The following is a 24,588-nucleotide window of genomic DNA, read 5'->3' as shown; positions in this document are numbered from 1 at the left end:
CCTAATGGCCTGTGGCTTGGTGAACAGACAATGTCTTTCTGTGAAGGGAAAGGCACCCACTCTACATGCCTGGGCAAGTGGCTGAGTGAGTAGGGAAATTTGCAGGAAGGGAGGGAGGGCTGGAGTTTTGCTCCCACTCACCCTCCCACTTGTCACTCCTGTGCCGTGCTCACATGGCTTGCGGGAGTGCTATGGGGAGGTGTGCGATGGGAATTCTACGAAGAGAGAACAGCAAGGGCAAAGACACTGAGGCAGGACCATGTTTAGGAAACCCCGGGCATCCAGGGAAGCTAAGGGAGCAAGTGGGATCAAAGTAGGAGACAAGGTCAGACTCCACTGACACCAAATACAGTTCTAATAAGATCATTGTTTAGCTCCTTAGAGTTTTCAAAGAACTTTCATATATGATTTGGTATGATTTCCACAACAACTCATCATAGGAAGCTCAAAGAAGTTCCGTTACTGAGATAGGTAATACAATTAGCAAATATAGGGGCTTAGAATTTCACTGAAGTCCTCGGTTTTCAGTACTTTCTATAATACTTTACCTCAGGGATTAATATCAAATCATTAACCCTTTTTAAAAAATATCACCAATTCCATCACAGAGCTGTGTTTTTACAAAAATAGACCTTTTCGATCCCTGTGCTGTGATTTAAAGCATCTGGTTATTGTTCTCCTTTTCTGTAGTTAACTTCAATAGATTTTAAAAATTCTCTATTGTTGTAATTTAGATTTTTTAATAAAACCATTTACATGTATTTTCTCATTTTAATGAGCCTTTAAAATATTTCTTATCACAACACTTTTTGAAAATGTGGCATTTTTGCTAACCCAAATTATGTAATTGTTAGAAAATTAATAAGAATCTCACAAAAGGCATTTCTTTGGTGAAAAGAAAATTCTGTATCTTAATCAGGGTTTTTCTGTGAATTTTTCAGCTGGAAATGGAAAAGCTTCAGCTACAAGCCCTTGAGCAAGAGCACAAGAAGCTGGCCGCCCGCCTTGAGGAAGAGCGCGGCAAGAACAAGCAGGTGGTCCTGATGCTCGTCAAAGAGTGCAAGCAGCTCTCAGGCAGAGTCATAGAGGAGGCCCAGAAGCTGGAAGACATAATGGCCAAACTGGAAGAGGAAAAGAAAAAGACGAATGAATTGGAAGAGGAACTCTCTGCTGAGAAACGAAGAAGCTCAGAAATGGAAGCTCAGATGGAAAAACAACTCTCTGAGTTTGATACCGAGCGGGAACAGCTTCGTGCCAAGCTGAACCGAGAAGAAGCACACACCACTGACCTCAAAGAGGAGATAGACAAGATGAAGAAAATGATTGAGCAACTGAAAAGGGGAAGTGACAGCAAACCAAGCCTCTCTCTTCCCCGGAAGACGAAAGATAGGCGTTTGGTTTCCATATCTGTGGGAACAGAAGGAACTGTGATGAGGTCTGTTGCTTGCCAGACAGACCTAGTGACAGAAAGTGCTGACCACGTGAAGAAGTTGCCTTTAACCATGCCTGTAAAACCTTCCACAGGGAGCCCCCTAGCTTCTGCAAATGCAAAAGGAAGCGTGTGCAGCAGTGCCGCAATGGCCAGACCAGGTATTGACAGGCAGGCTTCCCATGGTGACTTGATTGGTGTTTCTGTACCCGCTTTCCCACCTTCAAGTGCAAACAGAATTGAGGAAAATGGACCAAGCACTGGCTCAACACCAGATCCAACCAGTAGCATACCCCCACTTCCCAGTAACGCTGCCCCTTCCACTGCTCAAACACCAGGCATAACTCCTCAGAACTCACAAGCTCCACCTATGCACAGTTTACATTCACCATGTGCCAACGCCTCTTTGCATCCAGGTCTAAACCCACGAATCCAAGCAGCTAGATTTAGATTTCAGGGCAATGCTAATGACCCAGACCAAAATGGAAATACTACCCAAAGTCCTCCGTCAAGAGATGTCTCGCCTACAAGTCGTGACAACCTAGTGGCCAAACAACTGGCTCGGAATACTGTGACCCAAGCACTGTCAAGATTTACAGGACCTCAAGCAGGTGCTCCCCCAAGGCCTGGAGCGCCCCCAACAGGGGATGTCAGCACCCACCCATCAGTCGGTCGGACCAGTGTAAAGACACATGGCATAGCACGAGTTGACAGAGGAAACCCTCCTCCTATCCCTCCAAAAAAGCCAGGGCTCTCCCAAACGCCTTCTCCACCACACCCCCAACTCAAGGTTATTATAGATAGCAGCAGGGCCTCGAACACAGGGGCCAAAGGTGATAACAAAACTGTGGCTTCGCCTCCTTCCAGTTTGCCACAAGGGAACAGGGTGATCAATGAGGAGAACCTTCCTAAGTCATCCTCCCCTCAGCTGCCACCAAAACCATCCATAGATTTAACTGTGGCACCTGCAGGCTGTGCCGTTTCAGCCCTGGCCACGTCTCAGGTGGGTGCCTGGCCTGCTGCAACCCCCGGACTGAACCAACCTGCATGTTCAGACAGTTCCCTTATCATTCCCACCACCATTGCCTTTTGCTCTTCCATAAACCCCGTTAGTGCCTCATCCTGTAGACCAGGTGCCTCAGACAGCCTCCTGGTAACAGCATCAGGTAAAGGGATTGAAATGTTATACCCTTTTTAAACAACATGGCCTCTCCGCTCACTTGCCTTGATTTTCTTCACAGTGCCTTGAAACTGTTTTTTTTTTTTTTTTTAAACTTGATGCTTTTTTCCCCTATTTCTTTTCTCTCTCTCTCTCTCTCTTTTTTTTTTTTTGTATTTTTTAAAGGCTCCAGGGTATGGTGATTCATCTTGCTATATGAATTGTGGTTTTGCTATGTGCTAAGTGCTTTCTTCTTTTAAAATAACCTTGAAAATTGTGGCTTAAAGCACATGGAGACCATTAATTTAGAGTGACTAAAATATTTACATGGAAGAAAATGGTATTCCTTCTTTTTAAATATTTATCTCACAAGACCTCAGTATTAATGGGTCATCATCAGACAATATGTGTTCAATTATGTTCCTTCTGAGATGACATTTTTAAAGGCCTTTCAAGTAATTATTAACACTTCATTGGATAATCACATTTACTAGATTTGTTCTGTAATTGGTATATTTTAAGTTCTAAATATCAGTTTGGTGTTTAGGGTTTTTTTTTTAACTTTCAGAAATGGAGTGTGAATATTTATACATCTCTGTTCTAAGTTTAGTTTATTTCAAAAGCCATGTACCCTAGTTAGTGCTGCTGTCTTCCAACACTTGGGCACAGATGGTTGACATAGCATGTGGTCTGTGTTAGAGCAGGTTTCCATTGCAGGTGTGCCTTATGAAGTCACTGAATCTGGGACTCTTGAACAAAGAAGAGGTGGATTTTCCCCTTTTGTGCTAGAAAAAGCATTGCTTCTTTTTATTGACATGACTGGATTAGTTCTTTACTAAGCAAATGTGGCTCTAAAATAATGTTACCAAAAACATGTAATTGTAAATGACAGAGACTAGATTCCAGCACACGTCTGGTGTGCTAAAAGGTCCCTGCCATTTCCAGTTTGCAATTTTACCCCTCAAAATGTGGATGACAATGTTCTGTTGAAGCTTTGGAGAAGTCTCTCCTACTATGAGATCTTAGTGGTTAGTGGAGATTGTTGGTTCTAATGGGAGGGACCTTTTACAATTACAGAAAGGTTTGAATAGTCATTATGTTTAACACTTTGAGGGGAGAGAGAGAAAAACAAATAGCATCGTATTTGCTAATTATCAGGTGATGAGAACAATATACCAGGATTTATTTGTCCATTTGTAAACTATCAACTTGACTTTAAGGTCTTTGAGAGGCTTTATCCATGTTTCGAGGGACAAAATCGGGAATTGGAAGCAGTATGTACTTTGAAGTTAGATCTGTGTTGAAATCTAGTCTCTGCCATTTACAATAGTGCATTTTTTGTGGCTTCTTATGCTACTTATATGAGGGAGGGTGGCTGTTAGGAGGATCAGATCCTATAACCTGTCAGAGAGCATAGTATTGAGCTTAGAACAGCATGAGTAATCAATAAATAGAGATGATGCTTCAATGATATTGTTGCTTACAGTCTTTTTGAGAATTTGCTTTGGAATTGACTTCGGTATTATTTTGAGATGTCTTTACAGGCATTCAACATTCTATATTTTTGATCCAAAACGGTATTACTGAGCTGAACAGCTCTTCTCGTGGCCTAAAATAATTTTGGCTGTTTCTCACAAATTAAATCCACCCTCAGAAGACAAATGTTGCTACTCAGGAAAATAGAGAATGTACTATAAGATCTTTGGGCAGTCACAAAACACAAGTTCCAGAAATGTGTGGAGCAGTGGCAGTGCCATTGCTGTAAATGCATAGACTGTAAAGTAGAAAATGCTTCCTAGGATATAGCAGTTTTGTCACTTAAAAAAAAATGCAAAGCCATCTTTACTTTGAGACCTTGAGGCTTTGCCACTTGTTGCCCTGGTCATTACTGTGGTCCAGGGTTTAGCTACACGTGCCCATCTCGTTACACGTTTTTCAGCAGAGAAGCTTTAAAACCAGGATCTATGACTGAGGAACATTTTGTCAGCAGGATTGAAAAGTTAATGGATTAAAATCTGTTAACTTTTAAAGACAGAGATTTGCTAATCTATTATCTATTCACCAGGATGTCCTGCCCTAGGATACAGTGAAATTTTGGATAAATGAGATATAACTCCTCTGAAAAATGCCTTTCACTTATGTCTGGAGAACAAAAGACAATATAGACCAGAAACCAAACAAATAGCAGCCACTGAAGATGCAGAAAACGATTCCTTCTTTGTTTCTTTTTTTTCTGAGACGGAGTCTCACTCTGTTACCCAGGCTGGAGTGCAGTGGCATGGTCTTGGCTCACTGCAACCTCCACCTCCTGGGTTCCAGTGATTCTCCTGCCTGAACCTCCTGAGTAGCTGGGACTACAGGTATGTGTGCCACCACACCTGGCTAATTTTTGTATTTTTAGTAGAGATGGGGTTTCACTATATTGGCCAGGCTGGTCTTGAACTCCTGACCTTGTGATCTGCCCACTTCAGCTTAACCAAGTGCTGGGATTACAGGCATGAGCCACTGTGCCCGGCCAGATTCCTTATTTTCCACTCTTTGATTTTTCCAATTTTGCCAAAGTATATTATTTATTCCTTTCAGAACTGTACAATTACCTTTGGTAGAATAACAGGTTTCTATGTCTTTGATTATAAGATGTGGCTTGTTATGGGAGAATAGAGGCGGCACTGGAGGCCTTTAGTCATTCAGCAAGTGTTTACTGAGCACCTAGACTGGGAAATGGAAGTGTTATTACACTTGCACAATGGGGGTGTATAACTTTACAACTCAACTATAAATGTAGGTCAGCTGAACTTTCCAAATAAGATACAGGATTTCAACTCTGATTTGCATTTAGACTGCCCCTATTTTCGCCACCAAGCCCATTGCAACGAAGAAGCACAAGAGCTGCCTCCACCCTGCTTACTAACCTTTCTGTGCCTGGGTGAGCTTGTGCCTCTCCAGGTCATGACCCCTTTGATGGGTATTAACCTTCCAAACAGCCACTGATTCCATTGTGGTTGCCAAAAGCAAGGCACAGGGACAAAGCACAGCTGTCAAATACCTGTCAGGTGTCTCTTCCAATTTCAGTGATCAAACAAGCACTGAACTAACTATAGTAAGGCAGGATTAATCTGTTCCTGCCCCTTTATAAGTATCACACTAGAGAGCTAATTCCCTCTGAGCCATTAGCTTTTTCATTTAAAAACAAAAGCATTCCCAGCTGCAGAGCTCATATGTATAATCCAAGCACATTGAGAGGCCAAGACAGGAAGATCACTTGTGCCCAGGAGTTCAAGACTAGCCAGGGCAACATGGCAAAACCCCATCTTTACAAAAAAATACAAAAATTAGCTGTGCATAGTGGTGTGCACCCGTGGTCCCAACTGCTCGGGAGGCTGAAACAGGAGGATCACTTGAGCTCAGGAAGTCAAGGCTGCAGTGAGCCATAATCATGCCACTGTATACCAGCTTGGGTGACATAGTGAGACCATGTCTCAAAAAAATAAATAAACAGTGAATCAAAATTATATTATTTCCAGACAAAAAAAGATTTAAACTCACCTGATGAATTTTCAAACTACCTCTCCATCCTTGGACAGCTACTGGCCTATGATCTTTCCAACTCTAGAATCCTGTGTTTCTATGTCACCTTCTATCTATAACAATTATGACTAAGTTAAAGCCCCAAGGAAAATTGGAATGACAGAAATTACCATTTTAATGAATCGTAGCATAAATTACCCAAACTCTATTTGGCAACCTTTATAGCCAAATGTCAAAATTTTAAATAACATTCCTAATTCTAAATCAACTAGAATTTCTTGTTCCTCCTGAACTTTCCAAATAAACACATTTCAAATGTTAGATGAACGGAAGCCTAAACCAGAAATCACTCCAGGCAACTGAGTTTCCATACCCTTGGACATTTTTTTTTCTGTTTTTTTTTTTTCTTATTTGATACATTTGATTTAATTTGGTTTATACTTTTTCCCTATTGACACATATCTTTTAAAAATTATCCTCCATGTATGATTGGCTTAAAGGCTACATGAGAAAACAAGAATGATCTGGGCTATGACATTAACCTGCTCCACCCTCTGAAGCTGATGCCAGAAGCTGTTCTCACGCCTTCCCTCTGCCATTGCATGATCAGTTGTTCCCTTCTTCCTGGCATGTTGTGCAGGATGCTCCCCTTACTAATGTTTGCATATGACACTGCTAAGCTGAATGACCTTTTGCTAACATCATTAGAGTAGCTGTATGAATACCGGTCTGTTCTGTCTTAACCATTATTTAACCACTTAACTAAGCATTACCATTTTTATCATTGTCAGGAATTTCAGATAAACGATATAGTCTCATGGTGAAGTCTTATTTTTCCCATATTTAGGCAGGATTGATTAAAGCAAGCTTGTCTGTGCTAGAGAACATTGGAAACATTAGTGAAGATGTAAAATGTATTTATAGTTTTAAATTACTTGGTATTTATAAAGCGTTTTTCCTTTGTAAAGATTTTTAAAATATATTGCAGACCTCTAAGAAAATAAGGCAACTGACATATCTTCTAAAGTTCTGTATAATAAGACCCTTGTGTGGTCTAAATATTGAAAAAAAAATGGAAAAAAATTATCTTTCAGATAACTAATTAAAAATAGAGTTTCTCAGGAAATTATAGCTGCAATTGAATATTTCCATGTAAAGCAGTTGAAAAATATATTTAAACTGTCTCCTCCCCTCAAAATCCTAAATTTATGGTGAAAAAAGAAAAACATAAACAAAAGCCAAAAGAATAGCAAACCATTTACATACATTGGTATTCATAAAGGAATATCAATAACCAAGACCCCTTGGATGAGTTCTAAAGAGAGAGAGAATGAAAGAGAGGCTATGAGCCCCATTCCCTCCTGTTCACAGAGGATGTAGTGTGATGCCTTCATATTGCCTGTATTTGCTTTGCAGTCAGGGTTTTATACCTTTGTGCTTATACTTTCTCTGTTTATCATCCATTTCTAATAAGTACTGATTTAATTTTTGTGGGCCTGTTTTTTGTTTGTTTGTTTGTTTTTAAGAAAATACAAAAGGTAAAATGTACCAGAGAGGAGCCTTCTTGTAAGTATGAAGTAAAAATATTACTTTTGTAAGAAGAGCTAATGAGTATCAGTAGGAAAATATCATAAAGTTTAGATATTGAATTTTATGAGCATTTTAATTTCGTATGTTTCTACAAGTAGGATTAAAAATAATAAATTATTCATACACCCAAATAATTGATTATGAAGATATAATATCCAGCTTTTTATAAGCAGTATAGCTTCATTTATATAATTGGCTTTGTTTTGCATTTTAATAAAGAATTTTTAAAATACTGAGAAATTCCTTTGATATGTACCCTTTTAATATTTATTAAGATAATTTAAGGCCAGTAATTTAGGATTTAATCATAATTGAGTATTACATATGTATTAATATGACACCCATATTCTTAGAATATTATGCTGATACCAGTGTACAGAGAATGTAAAATATACATCTGTTGTGTCTTACCAAAGGGACGTTAGCATGTATCATTATCAGATGGCCATTCTGCCTTGTATTCCCCTGCTAAGAATGGACATACAGGTAAATATGGCAAGGTCTTATCTCATGATAGCACACATTTGTGAAAGGATGGAAAGTCCAAAGCCTGTGTAACCATTGTTATGAACAGAAGGTTCAATATGGTTTTAATATTCTTTTACAGGTGGTAGTGGATGGTTGTAAACATTTTAAAAGTCCAAATGGTACAATTTCTTAATATAAAATTTTATTGCAGCTAGTAAAAAATGATCTTTGTTTTATGTACAATGAAATGTATTGTGCATATAGAAATTCAGGGTCTAGTCTTTGTGAAGTGCTATTTAGAATAAAGCCCTCCATCTGTGATCACTTTGGTCAGGACCAAAAAGTCCTAATTGGTCTGTGAAATGTGCCCTTAGGGATGAATATATGTACATATGCACAACGATGCTACAGATATTAGAACCCTCTAAGAAAAAAGGAACATTTCTTATTTTGACTATTCACTGTATTTAAGTCTAAAATACACAAATACCTGTATATCACATTGAATGAACATTTTTACTTTACTGTTTTTACAGCCTTTTGATCAAGGAAGAATTCAGAAAATTTTTCATGCTATATGCAGCCGACTTCACACACTTAACAGATTCTCTTCTAAAGCTGCTAAATACTGATGAGAAGTATCTAACTATATAACTCATTATTTTTTTTTAAATTATATAGTTGAGTGTCCAGTTTTGTTGGCTGATTAAAAGTTTATTAGGCATTTTGTAAAGGTGGCCAGATGATGCAGTCTTCACAACTGTATATTGAATATTTGTGCTGGTGAATTCTAGATTCAGTTATATATGTTATGTTTTATTACCTCTTAATACTGAATAGCAGTTGGCTTCCATTATTTCTATTCCCAAATAAGGGAATTCAAGGAATATAAATAAACTCTTTGATCCGTCTTAACGGGCTACATAAAATTTGTAGTTAAACAACTTTGAAACCTTGTTGAGAAAGAAAAATGTGTTGTTTACCATGATTTCTCTTATACCTAAACATATCAGTTGACTTTTCCAGATTAATACTGAACTAGAGGAAACCTTTACATTGTAAAATCTTTACATTTTAAAATTCAAATTATTTTTAAAATCCTGAAGAGGAATTTGAACAAAACTTCAATTAAAAAAAGATGAGACAGCCATCTGAGTTTTTCTAAAACCAATCATCACTTTAACACTTATCTGTGCAAAACTCATGACTAAAAATAATTTTTCACCATGTATGTTGATTTAATTAGCAGCAGATAGAAGATCTGAAATAACAGTCCAGATTCATGCTAAGTAAATATTAACAGATTGATAATGTTAGACACCACATAATCCTCTAGGGACACATGTTCATATGTTTGTGTGTGTGTAATTCAGAAAGGAGTGGGTAATATCTGTCTCTTGTCCTTACTCCTACTCTCTAATGAGGGTCACTTTAACCTACAGGCTGGTCACCCTCCCTAACCCCTTTGCTAATGAGTGGTGGTCCTGCCCCCCTGGCTGGCAGGCCCACCCTTCTTCAGCAAGCTGCTGCCCAGGGAAATGTCACTTTATTATCAATGCTGCTTAATGAAGAAGGACTGGACATTAATTACTCCTGTGAAGATGGCCATTCTGCCTTGTATTCTGCTGCTAAGAATGGACATACAGGTAAATATGGCAAGATTTTATCTCATCATGCCACACACTCGCAAAAGGATGGAAAGTCAAAAGCCCACGTATCCATTGTTAGGAACAGAAGATTCTATTTAGTTTTATTTTTCTTTTACAGGTGGTAACGGATAGTTTTTTTTTACAAGAGATTTAAAGTTTTTATAAACATTTAAAAAATCCAAATTGTACAGTTCCTTAATATAAAATTTTACCACAGCTAGTAAAAAGTAATGTTTGTTTTATGCACGATGAAATGTATTGTGCATATAGAAATTTAGGGTCTACTCGTTGTGAAGCACAGTTTAGAATAGAGCCCTCCATCTGTGATTACTTTGGTCGGGACAGAACAGTCCTAACTGGTCTTTTAGAAACACCTGATGTGTAAGAAAGTCTAAGTATCAGAACTTTAGGGCTGTATGCTACAGTGAGGGAAAGTTTTAGTAGTTAGGAAAGGTCATCAGCCTGAAATTGTTCCATGGTTGGAACAATTTATAGTTATTTGAATGTCTTAAAAGAACCGAGAAGTTGTGTAGCTATAAATGGTATATCGATGAAGACTGGGAATTATTCTTGTTCTTTAAAATGCAAATCCTGTCGTCAAATCTACCAAAACATATGGTAGTGCAGAAGGAGAGATGATTTGACCGCAGATACAAAGTCAGATAGCCTTGCATATGTGCACCCATATGATTGTCGATTAATTCAGGTAAATGGAGGATTCTAGTGAGCTAAGAAAGCCCATTATTTAAAAAATATTCTAGAATTATTTCATAAACACTATGGAGATTTTCTTTAATATAGAAGTAAATTTAGTAAGTAACATGAGGAATGTGACATCTAGGTGATATTTATTCCTGAGTTAGTTAGGTGACTTTATATGGGCTCTCCTTTAGCCTCATTCATGGAGGGAAGTGTAGGATGACCACCATCCAAAAGCAGTTTAAAGATTAAACATCATAAAGTAAGAATTTATTTAAGTACAAAGAATGGTATTTCAATTTGGTAAATGAATTTGGTTCTCCATCAAGGAACATTGTTTTCTGGGATAGGCTGGTGGAAAAATCTGGTAAAGCATTTTCTGGCACCTAACGTTCCTTTTACTCAGCAGGAGCTCTTCCCAAAATGCACATGCACATGGGCACACGCACACATACATACACACCCCCCCTGTATCTTAGTTGGTGAGTCTGGGGTATTATACTCTTTGGGAAAAGAGGCTGCTTTTCCTGTAAAGTAGTCTGCAGAGTCTTATGTCTGCCATGATGGAATTGTGAGATGAACTGTGCAGGGGAGAGGCCCTTTGGGTTTAGAATCTATCTACAGCTTGTATAGAATTTGGCACATCATAGCTCCAAATGGGGAATTTACATGGCTTTCTATTAAAATCCTTAGACTGTGTGAGATTGCTGCTGAGTGCAGAAGCCCAAGTCAATGCTGCTGATAAAAATGGCTTCACACCCTTGTGTGCTGCAGCTGCTCAGGGACATTTCGAGTAAGTTGCTCTTAATTCTTTTTTCCCCACTATGAAAGGAGCCTGTTTTTATGATTTGCACATGTATTTTAGTTCTGGCTGAATGTGTAAACTAGTGTTTAAAATCACTGGCAAATAAATTCACTAAATATATTTGAGGATTTAAATGTAAATGAGGATTCTAAATTTGCTCTTAATAATAGTTACGTTTGAGGGAAGTGAAGAAGAGAACTGTGCTGGGTCCCGACTGAATGCGATTGAACTTTCTTTGAAAGATAATCTGTGGCATATCAACACATATGTCATGAGATAAAGGACTGTTGAGAAGTTTGTTGTTCACTGTTTTACCCCATTCCAACCCCTCAAAAGATTTTTTTACTTATAATGTCACTAAAGTAGAACATAGAATTATATTGGTTGTAATAATCTGAACTTCCTAGTGGTAATGTATTCTAATTATTCATCTTGTTTTACCATTTAAAACAAAATTGAAGCATGAATAGTACATGCTGAAAGTAGTTTGAGCATTAAGCCAAAGAGACCATATTAATTAAAATAATACATAACTTTAGCAGTGATTTCTTTAATAGTTTACTAAGTCAGTTAGCTATAGGCATGACTTCTTAACATTAAGTTGCTTTCTCTGCCTGTGCTGAAATGGCAGGTTGTGGGAAATGCAGGCTGCTTTCAGCTTTTGAATCTAACTGTCCTGATAGAAATGTTCTTTAACAAATTCCAAAATTATTGAAATACGGGTTTTTAAGGTTGACCTCCATGTTATTAATCATAAATATAAAATTTTTAAAATTCAAAATGAATTATTTATCTATAGTATTATTTACTTTTCTGCATATCTAACATATATCTCATTACTCTGAGTTTGTTAAAGAACCCTAGACCCTGATTTTGCTGTTACTCCTTGGACATATCCTGACTCCTTCAAAAGGAATTTCTCCTTCTAGGCTGTGCTTTTTACCTTGACTTTCACTAGGCAACCTGTCGGGCCGCTTTCTTGGAGAATATAGCAGTCACGGGAATGGAAGCATGGATAACTCCGCAAAAAGGAAGGACCCTGGAGAAATCTGGGGATTGGTTAATTTAAATGTATCTGATACACACATATATCAACATGTCACTTAATTTTTTTAAAAAAATCAGATACTACAAGGGAAAACTAGGAAAAACGTTCATTGGAATTAAAAAAAAGGAAGTGGATTGCTTCTTACTTTGATTATGATTTAGCCCTCTTTTCTAAGTTTATTTCCAACTAATTTTACAACTTAAACTCTGCATGTTTAGCTAGGAACTAAGTGTCACAAATTCTTGACTTTGCCTCATTTCTTTTCTCATTGATTCTCAGGGCAGTGAGTTCCTGCTTAGCTATCTTTTTCCTCATCAACCAGACTGCCTTTGGGAGACAGGACAACCTCTGCTATCTTTTCTCCCCAAGGCAACCCTTTCCTCAGCCTTTCTGCTGCCTTTTATAGAGAAGGCACATGGTGCCCTGCTGTCTATGCTATTTATAATTATTTTCTCAAGTGAAAATCTCAGAATGACTCAGCAGCCTTTTTTCAATGTGCCAACTATTTTGAACCAAAATAATATATACTTATCAAATACAGTTAAACTGTTCATCCCAGCAAGTTAAACAAATTCTAAGGACTCCACTTTCACAAGTTGGTTATAGGGAAATGTCATAAAGCAGGTATTAGCACTTTTCAGATTTCCATGGGAGAAATTAAATTTTATGATTAGAATATATTTTCTAGCCTTGTGAAAAAACAGTATTGATGTAATAAAATCCATAATAGTTGATATATAAATAGAAACAATTGATGTATATAAAGATGCACCATTGCCTTCTTTTCTATATTTAATATCTTGGTTAGGTGCTGCTTCAAAGGCCAATCACAGGTTTTGTGTAATTCTAATCTTGTGTTTAGGTGTGTAGAATTATTAATAGCATATGATGCTAATATTAATCATGCTGCTGATGGAGGACAGACACCTCTATACCTGGCCTGTAAAAATGGAAATAAAGAATGTATTAGACTCTTGTTGGAAGCTGGAACCGATCGAAGTGTAAAAACCACAGTGAGTACCAGTCGGCATTTTTTTGTTTTTGTTTTTTTCTTGTATATATAATTTGCACTATATCTGTAAACTCTACAACTAGAAAAACACATTAAAATAGAGGTTGCTTTATTTTGTTTTGCTTGTAGGATTTGGAAAGTGTCTGACCCTTGTTTGAGTCTCTTGCCTGTTAATTAAATGCCTTGTTAATTAGCCTGACCAGTCCTTTAACCTCTGCGCTTCAGATTCATCTGTCAAACAGGAAAACAAATACCTATGCTTTGATTACTTTACTTTTAGGACTAGGGCAGACAAGATGTAACTTTTTATTCATTCAACAAATAATAGTCTCGGATCCCGGGTTTTCTTAAATAAAAGAGAACCAATAGTTAATAACATAAGCAGAGACGTAATAAGCTAGATATAAACATTTTTATTGACTCTTGTTGCTAGAACTTTTTTTACCTCTTCCTATTTTTTGAAAATCTGAGAAAACAGTTAAGTTTTATATTTTCATGTTATATATATATATTACTTGGGAAACCTGTGGTGTTACATATATTCAGGATAAATTTCTATAGTGAAAAATAAGTGAATTTTATATCTCCAGACTGAATGAAAAATATATAGTACAGTATCAAAATCAGTCACACCTTAAGTTAGGGAACAAATAAGTCCATGCGCTCCAGCTAGTTGCTGATGAGCTGAACAAAACCTTTAGAAGTATAGATGCTCAAAACAGTGTAATTGGGAAGAATTAATTATGTCTTGTGCCTTATAATAAGAAATTTTCAAAAGAGAATAGAAGATAGAAATTTTATTTTTTTCAGAAATGGCTGCATGGCCTTTGTAATATAAATTCGGAAAGGTCAAAAGCACTTAAACTCTTTGGTAGCAGACTACTTGTGTAGTATACTGTTATACTACCCAAGTCAAGGTATCTACAACCCAGTGAAGAACACATCTGCATGGAGCTGATAGAAGCACCATAGTCTTATCTTAGCCAAGTGGATTGTATTGGTATGAGATACCAACCCAGAGAAAAAGCCACATCATACAGGGACAGCTTTTGCAAATGATCAGATGACTTAGCCTAAATTTAGATTGTTTTTATTGTCTATTTCTGTCTTCCACTCTGTTATTTTTTTTTAAAGTATGCTTTAGCTTACTGAAATATACGTAGTATAGCAATGTGAAATGAAAATAATTAATGAAATTAATTTCCCCTTGACATACATGAAAAAAGTATGTCAAGGGGAAATTAAAGGTAGAAAAAATAAAGCCAAAATACAAATCGCTAAAATAAGTCCTGGCTCTTTTATGGAAAACTTTTTAAAAACTAATGAAGATGGGTGCCTGAGTAGAAGGCAGACCCACCTCTATATAAAGATGGAAGACTATAGATAGAACCTAGATATTTCCAAGAATAATGCTGGTCAAACTTTAGTGTATCAGAATCTCCTGGAGGGCTTAAGTCAGATTGGTAGACCCTATCCCCAGAGTTTCTGCTTCAGTAGATTTGAGATAAGGCTTAAAAATTCAGATTTCTATCAGGTTCCCAGGTAATACTGATGCTGCTGGTCTGAAGACCACATCTGAGAACCATTGCCCTAAAAAGGACTTGTATTAATACCGCTACTCTAGCAAGTGGCTAAGTGGGTCATAAGGCTCCAAAGTAATATATTCTAGAAAACAGACCCAACAATTTTAGTTGAAACATTTTCTAAGTTTGTAGTGATTAGTGTCCCTCTGCAGTTACAAAACACTGAATAGGGGCCCATAAATATCCACTGAAATTATTTGGCTTTGTTTCTCCTTCATGTCTACCTTTTCCCTATTATCTAGGGTCTTTTCTTCTAGAATGGTTCACATAAAATTTTAAGATCATAGAGTTAGGTCAGTGCCTTGTAAGTAAAACTGGCTTGTAACTATATTCTTTCAGTACTCTGCTAATAACATTATTCTTGCATATACATTTTTTAAATCCCTTTAAGCTAAAATTCATTCTCCTTCATAGTATTAAATTGAGATTTTGACTGACCATACATAATGTCCAGTTATGCCCTGGACAGTACCGGCTCACCCCAAATGTTTGACTGGTAGGTGGAAGTGATTACAAAATAGCAAACATGAGTCATAACAGTTGGAAATACTGTTAACTGACAGAGGTCAGAGAACTTTACCCAGCTCATCAGTGGTGATGTTCAGGATTGGAATGCCTGCTTTTCCCAGCTCAATAGTCCGTGCCCAAGAACATTTAGAAGTGAACTTTCAGTAACATTATCCTTGACATTAATGTTGTTATCAACCCCTTTCCCCATGGTCGTTTTATTTTCAGGATGGCTGGACACCCGTTCACGCAGCTGTGGACACTGGTAATGTGGACAGCCTCAAGCTTCTTATGTACCACAGAGTACCAGCTCATGGAAACTCTTTCAGTGAGGAGGAGTCCGAGTCAGGTGTCTTTGACTTGGATGAAGGAGAAGAGAGTCCTGAAGGCAAATCCAAGCCTGTTGTTACTGCAGACTTCATTAACCACGCCAACAGAGAAGGCTGGACTGCTGCCCACATTGCTGCTTCCAAAGGCTTTAAGGTGTGTCTGGTAGCAGCTGGCCTCATCATGCAGCTGTAATTTGATGAGCAGCAAAGATGTCTGCTATAGATTAATTGTACTTAAATTGAATAATTGGAGACTGAGTAATACACTTGCAGATGTTATTTACCAATACAAATCGACATTATTCCTATGCAGCAGTTACTTATGGTCAAGGTTATAAGAGACTTTTAATAAAAATCTCTTATTTTTAGTTTGTTAATAAATATGAGGGTAATTTCAAACATTTTATCTTGTTTACGATAGGAGCAAATCATTGGTGTTGATTTAGTCCATTGGGTTGCTTACTTCAGTACCGACGCCACGCTGCTAGAGGCAGGGCCAGGATTCACACTCGTGCTGCAGCGCTCATTCTCTTGCCCTTTACCCTCAGCTGCCAAACTTATACCTATGTGTGCTGTCTTACCGATATCTAAGAAGGAGCTTTAGATGCTCAGAGTATAGAAAGATTCTGAATATTAAAGAAATAGTGTAACATAGTAGTCAGTTCTCATGTTCTGATGTCAATCACTTCAGCATTAATATGTGTTAGCAATAAGATAATAGGAAGTTTCTGACTGCAAGGCATTGCGTGCTAACATTTGCAAGGATCGTTTCTGCCATTAGGTAGCTCCTAGTTCAATGGCAAGTGTGCAGGATACACAACAAATGTAGGATAAGAAAAGCACAAAAAAAATGAGCACAAGGAAAATAGAAATGCAGTTGGAACAGTATAAACATGCAGCAATTATAGGGGAAAAAAAAGAGAACACACATATTTCAAAGGGCAGAGCTCCAGGAATGTTAGGCTCAGGCATGGCTCAGTCTGAGGTGGTGGAAATTATTTTGAGCTTTGCAAGGAGAGTTAAATTCACCATCACCACTGAGAAAGGAGAGTGGTTCAGGTGAAAGGAGCAGTAAAAACAAATGCGTGGAAGTAGACAGGTGGATAACAGGTCCCTATTAATCATGGAGAGTAGTGAGAAGTAAGACCTGACTGGGAGTTTCACAGCAGGGCCTGGGGCCTTCAGTGACATATCAAGGTATTTGGTGTTAATTTACTAGTCAAAGTGAAACCATTGAAAGGTTTTGTACAAAGGAACAAAATGATCAACTCAATAGTTTAAATAGATTCGTTTAGCAACAACATCGAGAAGATTTAGGATGATGAAGAAATTGGTATCAGGAAGATATACTACATGAAAGACAATTAGAGCAGTGGAAATCATGAGAAACATTAGAAACGCCCAAGGAACAAACATGAATTAGATGTGGGAAATGGGGGAGCTGAATAAAAATATAATAGTGACGTTCCCAGAAAGAACAAAGAAAATACATCATTTTGATCAAGAAGATTGAATGCGGTTTTAGACATGCTGAATGTAGGTGCTATGATTTGTTCATCCAGTTGGAGATAGCTAAGGACGTGTATTTAGAGCTCCTGGTTGGGTAACTTCCTGTTACTGTGATCCTAGCAGAAGATACTCATTTTGGACTTTGGTTTTCTCCAAAATGAGAAAAGGGCATAATTCAATTCAATCTGGAGGTATTGTTTGTTAGCAGTAGTTTTGTTTTTCCCACTTTACCCTTTGACAAAAAAAATACAAAAATTCTAGGAACTTGATTTGTATGTCTGATTTGAATGGAATGCAATAATATTTGACATAAGTTTTTAGGAAACAGGAAGGAAGATAGGAAATGTGAATGGTTTAAACTTGAATATGCACAGTTAATTGAGGACTGTGAATCTCTTTTGCTGTTATAGAGGTTCATAGAAAGGGTAGTTTGCAACCTGCTTCCACCCCTTTAAAAGAAAATCTCTGAATGTAATATGAGATGTTAATGATAGGACTGTGTTATGCCTGCACTCAGCTTAGAGGCAAAGAAAAAAGAAAAGAAAAAACCTGAATCCACTTTTTCTACGATGTTCAGTTACTGAAGCTCTCAGGCTAGGAAGAGAGGAACTCACTCCCCAGGGTGAGTTACACTTCAGTGTTGGGCGATTGTGATGCTGCTTAGCTTCTTAATTATCAACTGTTTATTAGTTCTGGTGTTTTTATGATCAAAGATGGCATTGTCATTGATTTCCGCACCTCTGGCCTTTTGTCCAAGGGAAATGTGACCTTTTTCTCCCATAGACTATGACTCTAATGTATTCTTCTACTTTAAGAAGCACAAGATGAATTTTGGGGAAGGAAAGAGATTTTTTTAAAGTGGGCATGACTGACAACATTCACACATGGCTAGACTATTAATATCTGTTTTAAGCCCTGGAGTGGATATTTAATCTTCTAGTCTAACCTCTTCATTTTATGATTAAGACATTTAAACCCCAGAAGGTTTAGTAGATAAAAGTTGGGAATGAAGCCCAGATTGCCTGAGTCCATTAGTCTTTTCACTATACCATACTTCCTTCTCTCCTAGTCAAAGATATTGCAAAATATATTTATATCACTTACCTAATATTTATATTCTGGCTGAGATCATTCTTCAGAAAGGTAATCCATTTATAACTAAGTTATTAAGGCCAGATTTCTGAAAAGAAATACAGCTCTGAGTTAGTCATTGTATTGGTAAAAAGATTCTACACTGACCACAAGTAGAGCTTAAAAATAGATTGTTTTTTCTTTACTCTAGCATATATTTGTCTAGTCTACACAGGGTAGTAGTGTCATTGCAACCCAAGATGACTTAAGTTTTCACATGGTTTTCAGTAGAGAATTGTGGAATTTCAGAGCTTGGAGGGACAGAACGTAGCTCCGTGGTCCCCAACCTTTTTGTCAGCAGGGACGGCTTTCATGGAAGGCAGTTTTTCCATAGATTGGGCTGGGGTGGGGTGGGAATGGTTTCAGGATGAAACTGTTCTACCTCATAAGGAGCACGCAACCTAGACCCCTTGCATGTGCAGTTACAATAGGATTCACACTCCTATGAGAGTCTGATGCCACCTCTGATCTGACAGGAGGCGGAGCGCAGTCTGGAATGCTTTGCCCCTCCTCTTACCTCCTGCTTTGCGGCCTGGTTCCTAACAGGCCACAGAATGGTACTGGTCTGTGACCTGGGGTTTGGGGACTCCTGACATAGTTCATCTAGTCAATCTCCCTTGTGTTGTAGATAAAGAAACCAAGTAGGCCGGGCGCGGTGGCTCAAGCCTGTAATCCCAGCACTTTGGGAGGCCAAGGCGGGTGGATCATGAGGTCAGGAGATCAAGACCATCCTGGTCAACATGGTGAAACCCCGTCTCTACTAAAAATACAAAAAATTAGCTGGGCATGGTGGCACGTGCCTGTAATCCCAGCTACTCAGAAGGGCAGGAGAATTGCCTGAACCCAGGAGGCGGAGGTTGCAGTGAGCCAAGATTGCGCCATTGCACTCCAGCCTGGGTAACAAGAGCAAAACTCTGTCTCAAAAAACAAAAAACAAAAACAAACAAACAAAAAAGAAACTATTTATCTAGGACAGATGGGAAATGGGTAACTAATTCCTCAAGCTCAATTCATTGAAGATCAAATTCCCAAATCTGCTTTTTCCATCTTAGCCCTTCGTCTTTTTTCCCAGTGGTTAAGAAATTTGTGTAGACCACCATTAAATGTCATTGGAAAACCTCTCTCTGCAGCTGCTGAACTAAGGATAAGCCTTTGTTCCATCACTTCATGTGAACAGATAGATGAGTTTCTTAATGAAACTTCGTGTTCTATCATGAAGCCATTAGCATGTTAGTTTCCTGCAATGGAATCAAATTAAGGAGATTGTCTGGATTTGAGCGTCTCTGTTGTTGAAGCTCACATACCCAGAGATTGTTTTCACTGGGGGGACTGCATGAATTTTTGACTAGAGGAGGAGGTTATACTTTTGGCTTACATGTTGCTGAAGCCAGTGGCTTCCTGTCAATTCTGCTCTTGCTCAGTCTCCCTGGGTATTTTAACAAGTTGATTTAGTGCAAACTTTTTCCTCCCTGGACTTCCAGAACATTGCTTTTTTCTCGCTTCCCCTCCAACTTTGCTGACCAGGCTATTTGTTTTTCTGTGCATACACGCACTGTGTGTGTGTGTGTGTGTGTGTGTGTGTTTTAACTCTAAGCAACTACCAAACTTTATTCTCAGCTGCCTACCATTTTCTAAGAGCTTAGCCACTCTTCTCAGCTTTAACTATGACTCCTGCAATAACTAGTCCCAAACCTGTATCTCCATATCTACCTTTTTACTTATCCTCCAGACATTTTCTCCAGCATCTTAGAGGTCATCTCTGGGCAGACCCACTGTCCTCTGATCAGGTGGTAACCCTTTTGTTACCCTCTTTAGGTCATTTTTATGTGTTAGGATTGCAGTCTGCCTGATGCATTGTTAGCTTTTAGCCATAGGACAGTCAGAGTTTGCACTCACACTGTAGTAGCCACCTCGGTCCTCTAAGAGGTCTACGTGAGGTATGTGCAAAGGTCCTCATAATTTGGATTCCTTCTTCCTAGGTACTGGATGCAACAAGAACAAGATAATAGGAGTCACTAACGTTATTCATTGTCTCATGGAATTGGGTAACTAGTTTAGAAAAGAAAACATTAGATAAGGTTGCCTATAAAGGCACAGAGTTATTGGAACTAGATTTTAATCATGACAAATAGAAATCTGGTATTTGAACTGTGTTGTAATGCTTTTGATTATCTTTGATTATTCCTTTTTTCTTTTAATTTTTAGAAAAATTATTTTGGAAAATGCCTTTTTTATGCTCATTCCCTATAACGTTCAGTGAAGAGTACTGAATCCTTTCTTCTTTGGGCAGCAGTGACTGGCAGAACCCTAAAGGGAATGTCAACTTGGCCAACCAGGGTCATGCTCCACCTCTTCCAAGACATGGGCCTTCCTGGGTTTCCCACCAACAGCTTTCATGGACCTGGGTTTTGAGCCTTTTTCTTATCTCACTCTGAACTTTCTCACTTGAATGATCTTGTTGATCCCCAGAATATAATCTATAAGGATTCTAAAATCTCATCTCTAGCCATACTTAAGCATTTTCTGAGTCTGTCTAGGCAGGTCCTTTTCAGGAAGAAGAGGTTTATCCTCTCCTTGGTAACAGACTTTCCAGTTTGCTCAGCACAGCCCTTTTTATACCTGGCATCCCAGCGTAATTATTAGCAATACCTCCTTTTACTCCTTAACGTGTTCCAGTTTAAACAATTATAGGTTAACCCTGTTGGGGACCACATTCACTTTTGCTTCCACCCCTTCGAGCACATTCTTGGGCCCAGATGTTTATCCTTCTAGCACATTCTTGGGCCCAGATGTTGAGCAAATCTGCTGTAATTCTTGCTTCTCCCCCTTAATCCACCTGACATTTGTTTACTTGCTCTGTCTTCCTAACTTAAAGAACTCAAATGATCAACACAACTCTAGATTTACTCTTTTACAAATAAATTTTGAATACCTTGCCCCCTCCACAGTCTTATGGTCACTGTCCTGAGGGAGCCCTCATTATCTGCTGTCTGGTCACATTCAGAGTACTGCCACAGTCCCATCATGTTCAGTCTCCCCACTTCCCTTACATTGCCGTGAGAGGGGCCTTTCTAACAAGTGAACATGGTGACATAATGACCTGCTTCATGTCTTCCCAAGCCTCATTTCCAGGGCAGGGATGCCTATCACGACAGTCAAGTCTCTTCCTGATCTGGCCTTGGTCTGCTCCCCTCGGCACTCTTATGTCTCCTTCCCTAGTGCATGCTAGGCTTTGACCACCTGTGACCAGCCAGTGTGCAAACATCCTGTGCTCTCTCTCCTCCCTGCCTTTGTATCTGCTACTCCCATTACCTCAAATGGCCTCTTCTCCTGTCCTGACCCCTCTCTGCCTGAAAAACATTTCAGCTTAAGTCTTGGCTTCTTGGAGTTCGGTGTTTCCAGGATACCTCTCCACACTTTGCTTAGAGAGCGTGTACTTTTATTGTAATTTTTTGCATGCCTCTCTCCCTCTTCACCTCCTCTGAATAATTACTTTTTAATCCTTACGTATACTGTGCCCAGCAGAGTCTGTGGCCCAAAAGTGCTAAATGTTTGCTGAATCAGTAAGAGAATAGACTAGTTCATTTTTCTTAACTGGTCTTCTTCCTGTCACTCTCTTTCTTTCCAATGTAATTTTCCAGTACAACAACTGGTTTTCAGAAAAGAGCCGAACATGGCACTTTCCTTCCCAAACACATCCCCATGCCCACAGAAAAGCATGCAAACTGCATAACGCGCAGTCCTTCCCAGCCGACAGCAGCCAGCTTCATCTGTGCCATGCACACCTAAGTCCACCTTCTTGCTCATGTCATCATTTTCCACATTAACAGCTTCCATTTCCCCAGCCCTGTAAAGCAGCAGGTGCAGCCCAAGGTTGTTCTCAGCACTTGAGCTGGGTTATAAATGTATAAATGCAAACTGTTTTCACTTTCTTTTCCTCTGCTCAATCTCAAACTCTTGGCTCCCTGCTCCGACTTTGATTTTTATCTCTAGTTCTCTGGACTTTAGGTTTCTACTGAATTTCATGGGTGTTGGTACCTTGCTTCTCAGCTCTGTTTAAAGGAGCCTGGCAGTTCCATCACCCCTCAGCCTCTCCTCTTTCCTTGGTTTATAATAATGGATCCCTCTGTTTCAGTGGGACCCATGGATAAAGATGCCATTCTCCAGTCCCCATTGCAGGGAACTGTGGCCAAATACTTGAGTTCTGGCAAATGGAATGTGAGTGCACATGAAAGCTGAGGCCTAAGCTACTACTTTAAAAAGTCTCTGTAACAGCAGATGTCTCCATATCCTAATTAATAGAGTTTAGCTTAAAGTCATCCATCCAGATCCCTCTCTTATAACTTGGATAGGATATCCCGCCCAGTTTAGGGCCTTTGGAAATCTATTTCCAGAAGCAGAAACTGGTATCACAGCATTTGTCCTCTTCACACAATCCCATCTAACAAGGAGAGAGTGTAGATGCTTCTCTCCCTCTTTACCTCCTGCTCGTCCATAAAGTAAAACTGTACTTGTTGCTTCACCAGCCTTTCTTCTGAGTGTATCAGGACACTTTGCATTCCTCCCTGAGACATGGAACTGCTCTGTCTTATTCAGGACCCTCAGCCTTCATAATAGCTCCTGGCCCAAAGGGGCTTTGTGCCTTACTGATAAAGTTGTGGTGAGGGCTAAGAAGTGTGGAATGTGCCTAGAACTTAGTATGCACTCCAGCTGTTGTTGTAGCTGTTGTTAAGTGTCGGTGGGGCCAGAGTTTTCACTTTCTTTGAGTCCCCCATGCAGCCAGCATAGCACTGCAGAATTTACACTTGTAGTAGTGTTTGGCTATGCAGTACTCTCATGGGGACTGACGTTCATGCTTCCTTAAAGAGAAAGGCACTGCTATATGTTCTGGCCCACTGACCTATCTGAATGTAATAAAAATTAGAAATAACCTATTTTGAAGGTCAGAAATAAAAGATGATCAGTTCAGGAGTACTGCAAACTTATGTTGCACCTTTTATCATTTCTGTTTGTAATTTGAATTAACACTTAAATTGTCTTGAGATTAGTGACATTTGTTGATGTGTTATAGTACCTCACCAGTTAATTGGATATTTGGACTGTTTTCTAGTTGATGATGATGTTGATTATAATAACAATGATAGCTGCTAATGAATATTGGGAGTTTAGCATAGGCCAAGAGTATAAGAACTTTTTGTGCATCTTTCATTTAAGTCAATTAACAACCTTACGAGATCATAGATATTTGAAATACAGATAGGGAAATGGAAGCAGGAAAATGTTAAATGATTCAGCAACAGTGGTAGATAAAGTCATTTTGATTGGCAGGATTAGAATCCAGGTCTGCTGTGGCTCTTACCTACGTTTACTGCAAGTTCTAACTTGCAAAATAAACGTGATTTTCATCTCTTATCTTGAGGACTCACTAAGTTTAGTTCTGAGATTGCTTTCTATTTAAGTTTCTAACTAGAGTTCATTTCTAAATCAACACTATCTTATTTACTTACTGATTTTGTCCAAATTAGTAGTAACAAATTGATATGAATTGACATTTATCTGTCTTTGTTTTCTGTTAATTTCTTAGCTTAGTGATTTCTTAAATCTGAACTGTAGACCTATAAAAGCCAACTTCCAGACTTTTCTTTAAGATTTATTTTTTTAATGGCCACATAATAATTTTACAGACTGCCAGATGTAAATGACAAGTTTTAGAGAGATCCCTTCAACCTGAAGAGGGGCAGGCAGTGAGAAACAAATGTCCTAGTTGTTTCCTGTTGCAAGCAGGCAGATTTTCTTTACTCAGGAAACCAAGACCCAGTTTCCCATTCTTCCACCATCCAAGAAAGTTCTCTCTGTCAGCTTTACCCTCAAAGAAGCACTGGCTTCCTGTTAAAATTCCACTGAATTGGTGGTTTCTGCTTTTCCTGAGTTTTCTTTCTGGCCCTTAGGGACTCCCTGTACTTTCTTGTGAACTCATTATTGCATTTAAAAGTATGTTTCAGAGGCAACATGAAGCAGTTGGAACTCATGTTTACTCCTTGTGGAAGTGCAAATTGGTGTAGCCACTTTTGAAAGCTCTTTGCAGTATGGACTAATGTAGATCATATGCGTGCCCTGTGCACAGCAATCCAGCTCTACTGTG

The 24,588-nt window shown here is 38.6% G+C and overlaps 1 protein-coding gene across 10 annotated transcripts in view; it reads left to right on the top strand.

The window, feature by feature from the left end:
- CTTNBP2 (cortactin binding protein 2) overlaps window positions 1-24,588 on the top strand; it is a 166,895-nt gene that overhangs the window by 80,958 nt on the left and 61,349 nt on the right. For 5 of the 10 annotated variants that reach the window (XR_004728092.3, XM_035254207.3, XM_078343265.1 and 2 more), the window contains exons 4-8: window positions 942-2,595; window positions 9,617-9,820; window positions 11,216-11,315; window positions 13,238-13,388; window positions 15,706-15,960. Coding sequence is in view for 8 of the 10 variants with exons in the window: in XM_035254207.3 (XP_035110098.3) it covers window positions 942-2,595; window positions 9,617-9,820; window positions 11,216-11,315; window positions 13,238-13,388; window positions 15,706-15,960 (2,364 nt within the window). In the remaining 2 variants the exon portion in view is untranslated. Of the gene's footprint in view, window positions 1-941; window positions 2,596-7,642; window positions 7,683-9,616; window positions 9,821-11,215; window positions 11,316-13,237; window positions 13,389-15,705; window positions 15,961-24,588 lie in introns of all 10 variants that reach the window. The other 5 variants (XM_078343266.1, XM_078343267.1, XM_078343268.1 and 2 more) reach the window with 2 other exon arrangements.

Source organism: Callithrix jacchus, chromosome 11 (genome assembly GCF_049354715.1).
Source record: "Callithrix jacchus isolate 240 chromosome 11, calJac240_pri, whole genome shotgun sequence".
NCBI lineage: Eukaryota > Metazoa > Chordata > Mammalia > Primates > Cebidae > Callithrix > Callithrix jacchus.
Note: the sequence above shows the minus strand (reverse complement) of the source record. Positions and strands in the feature narration are given on the sequence as shown.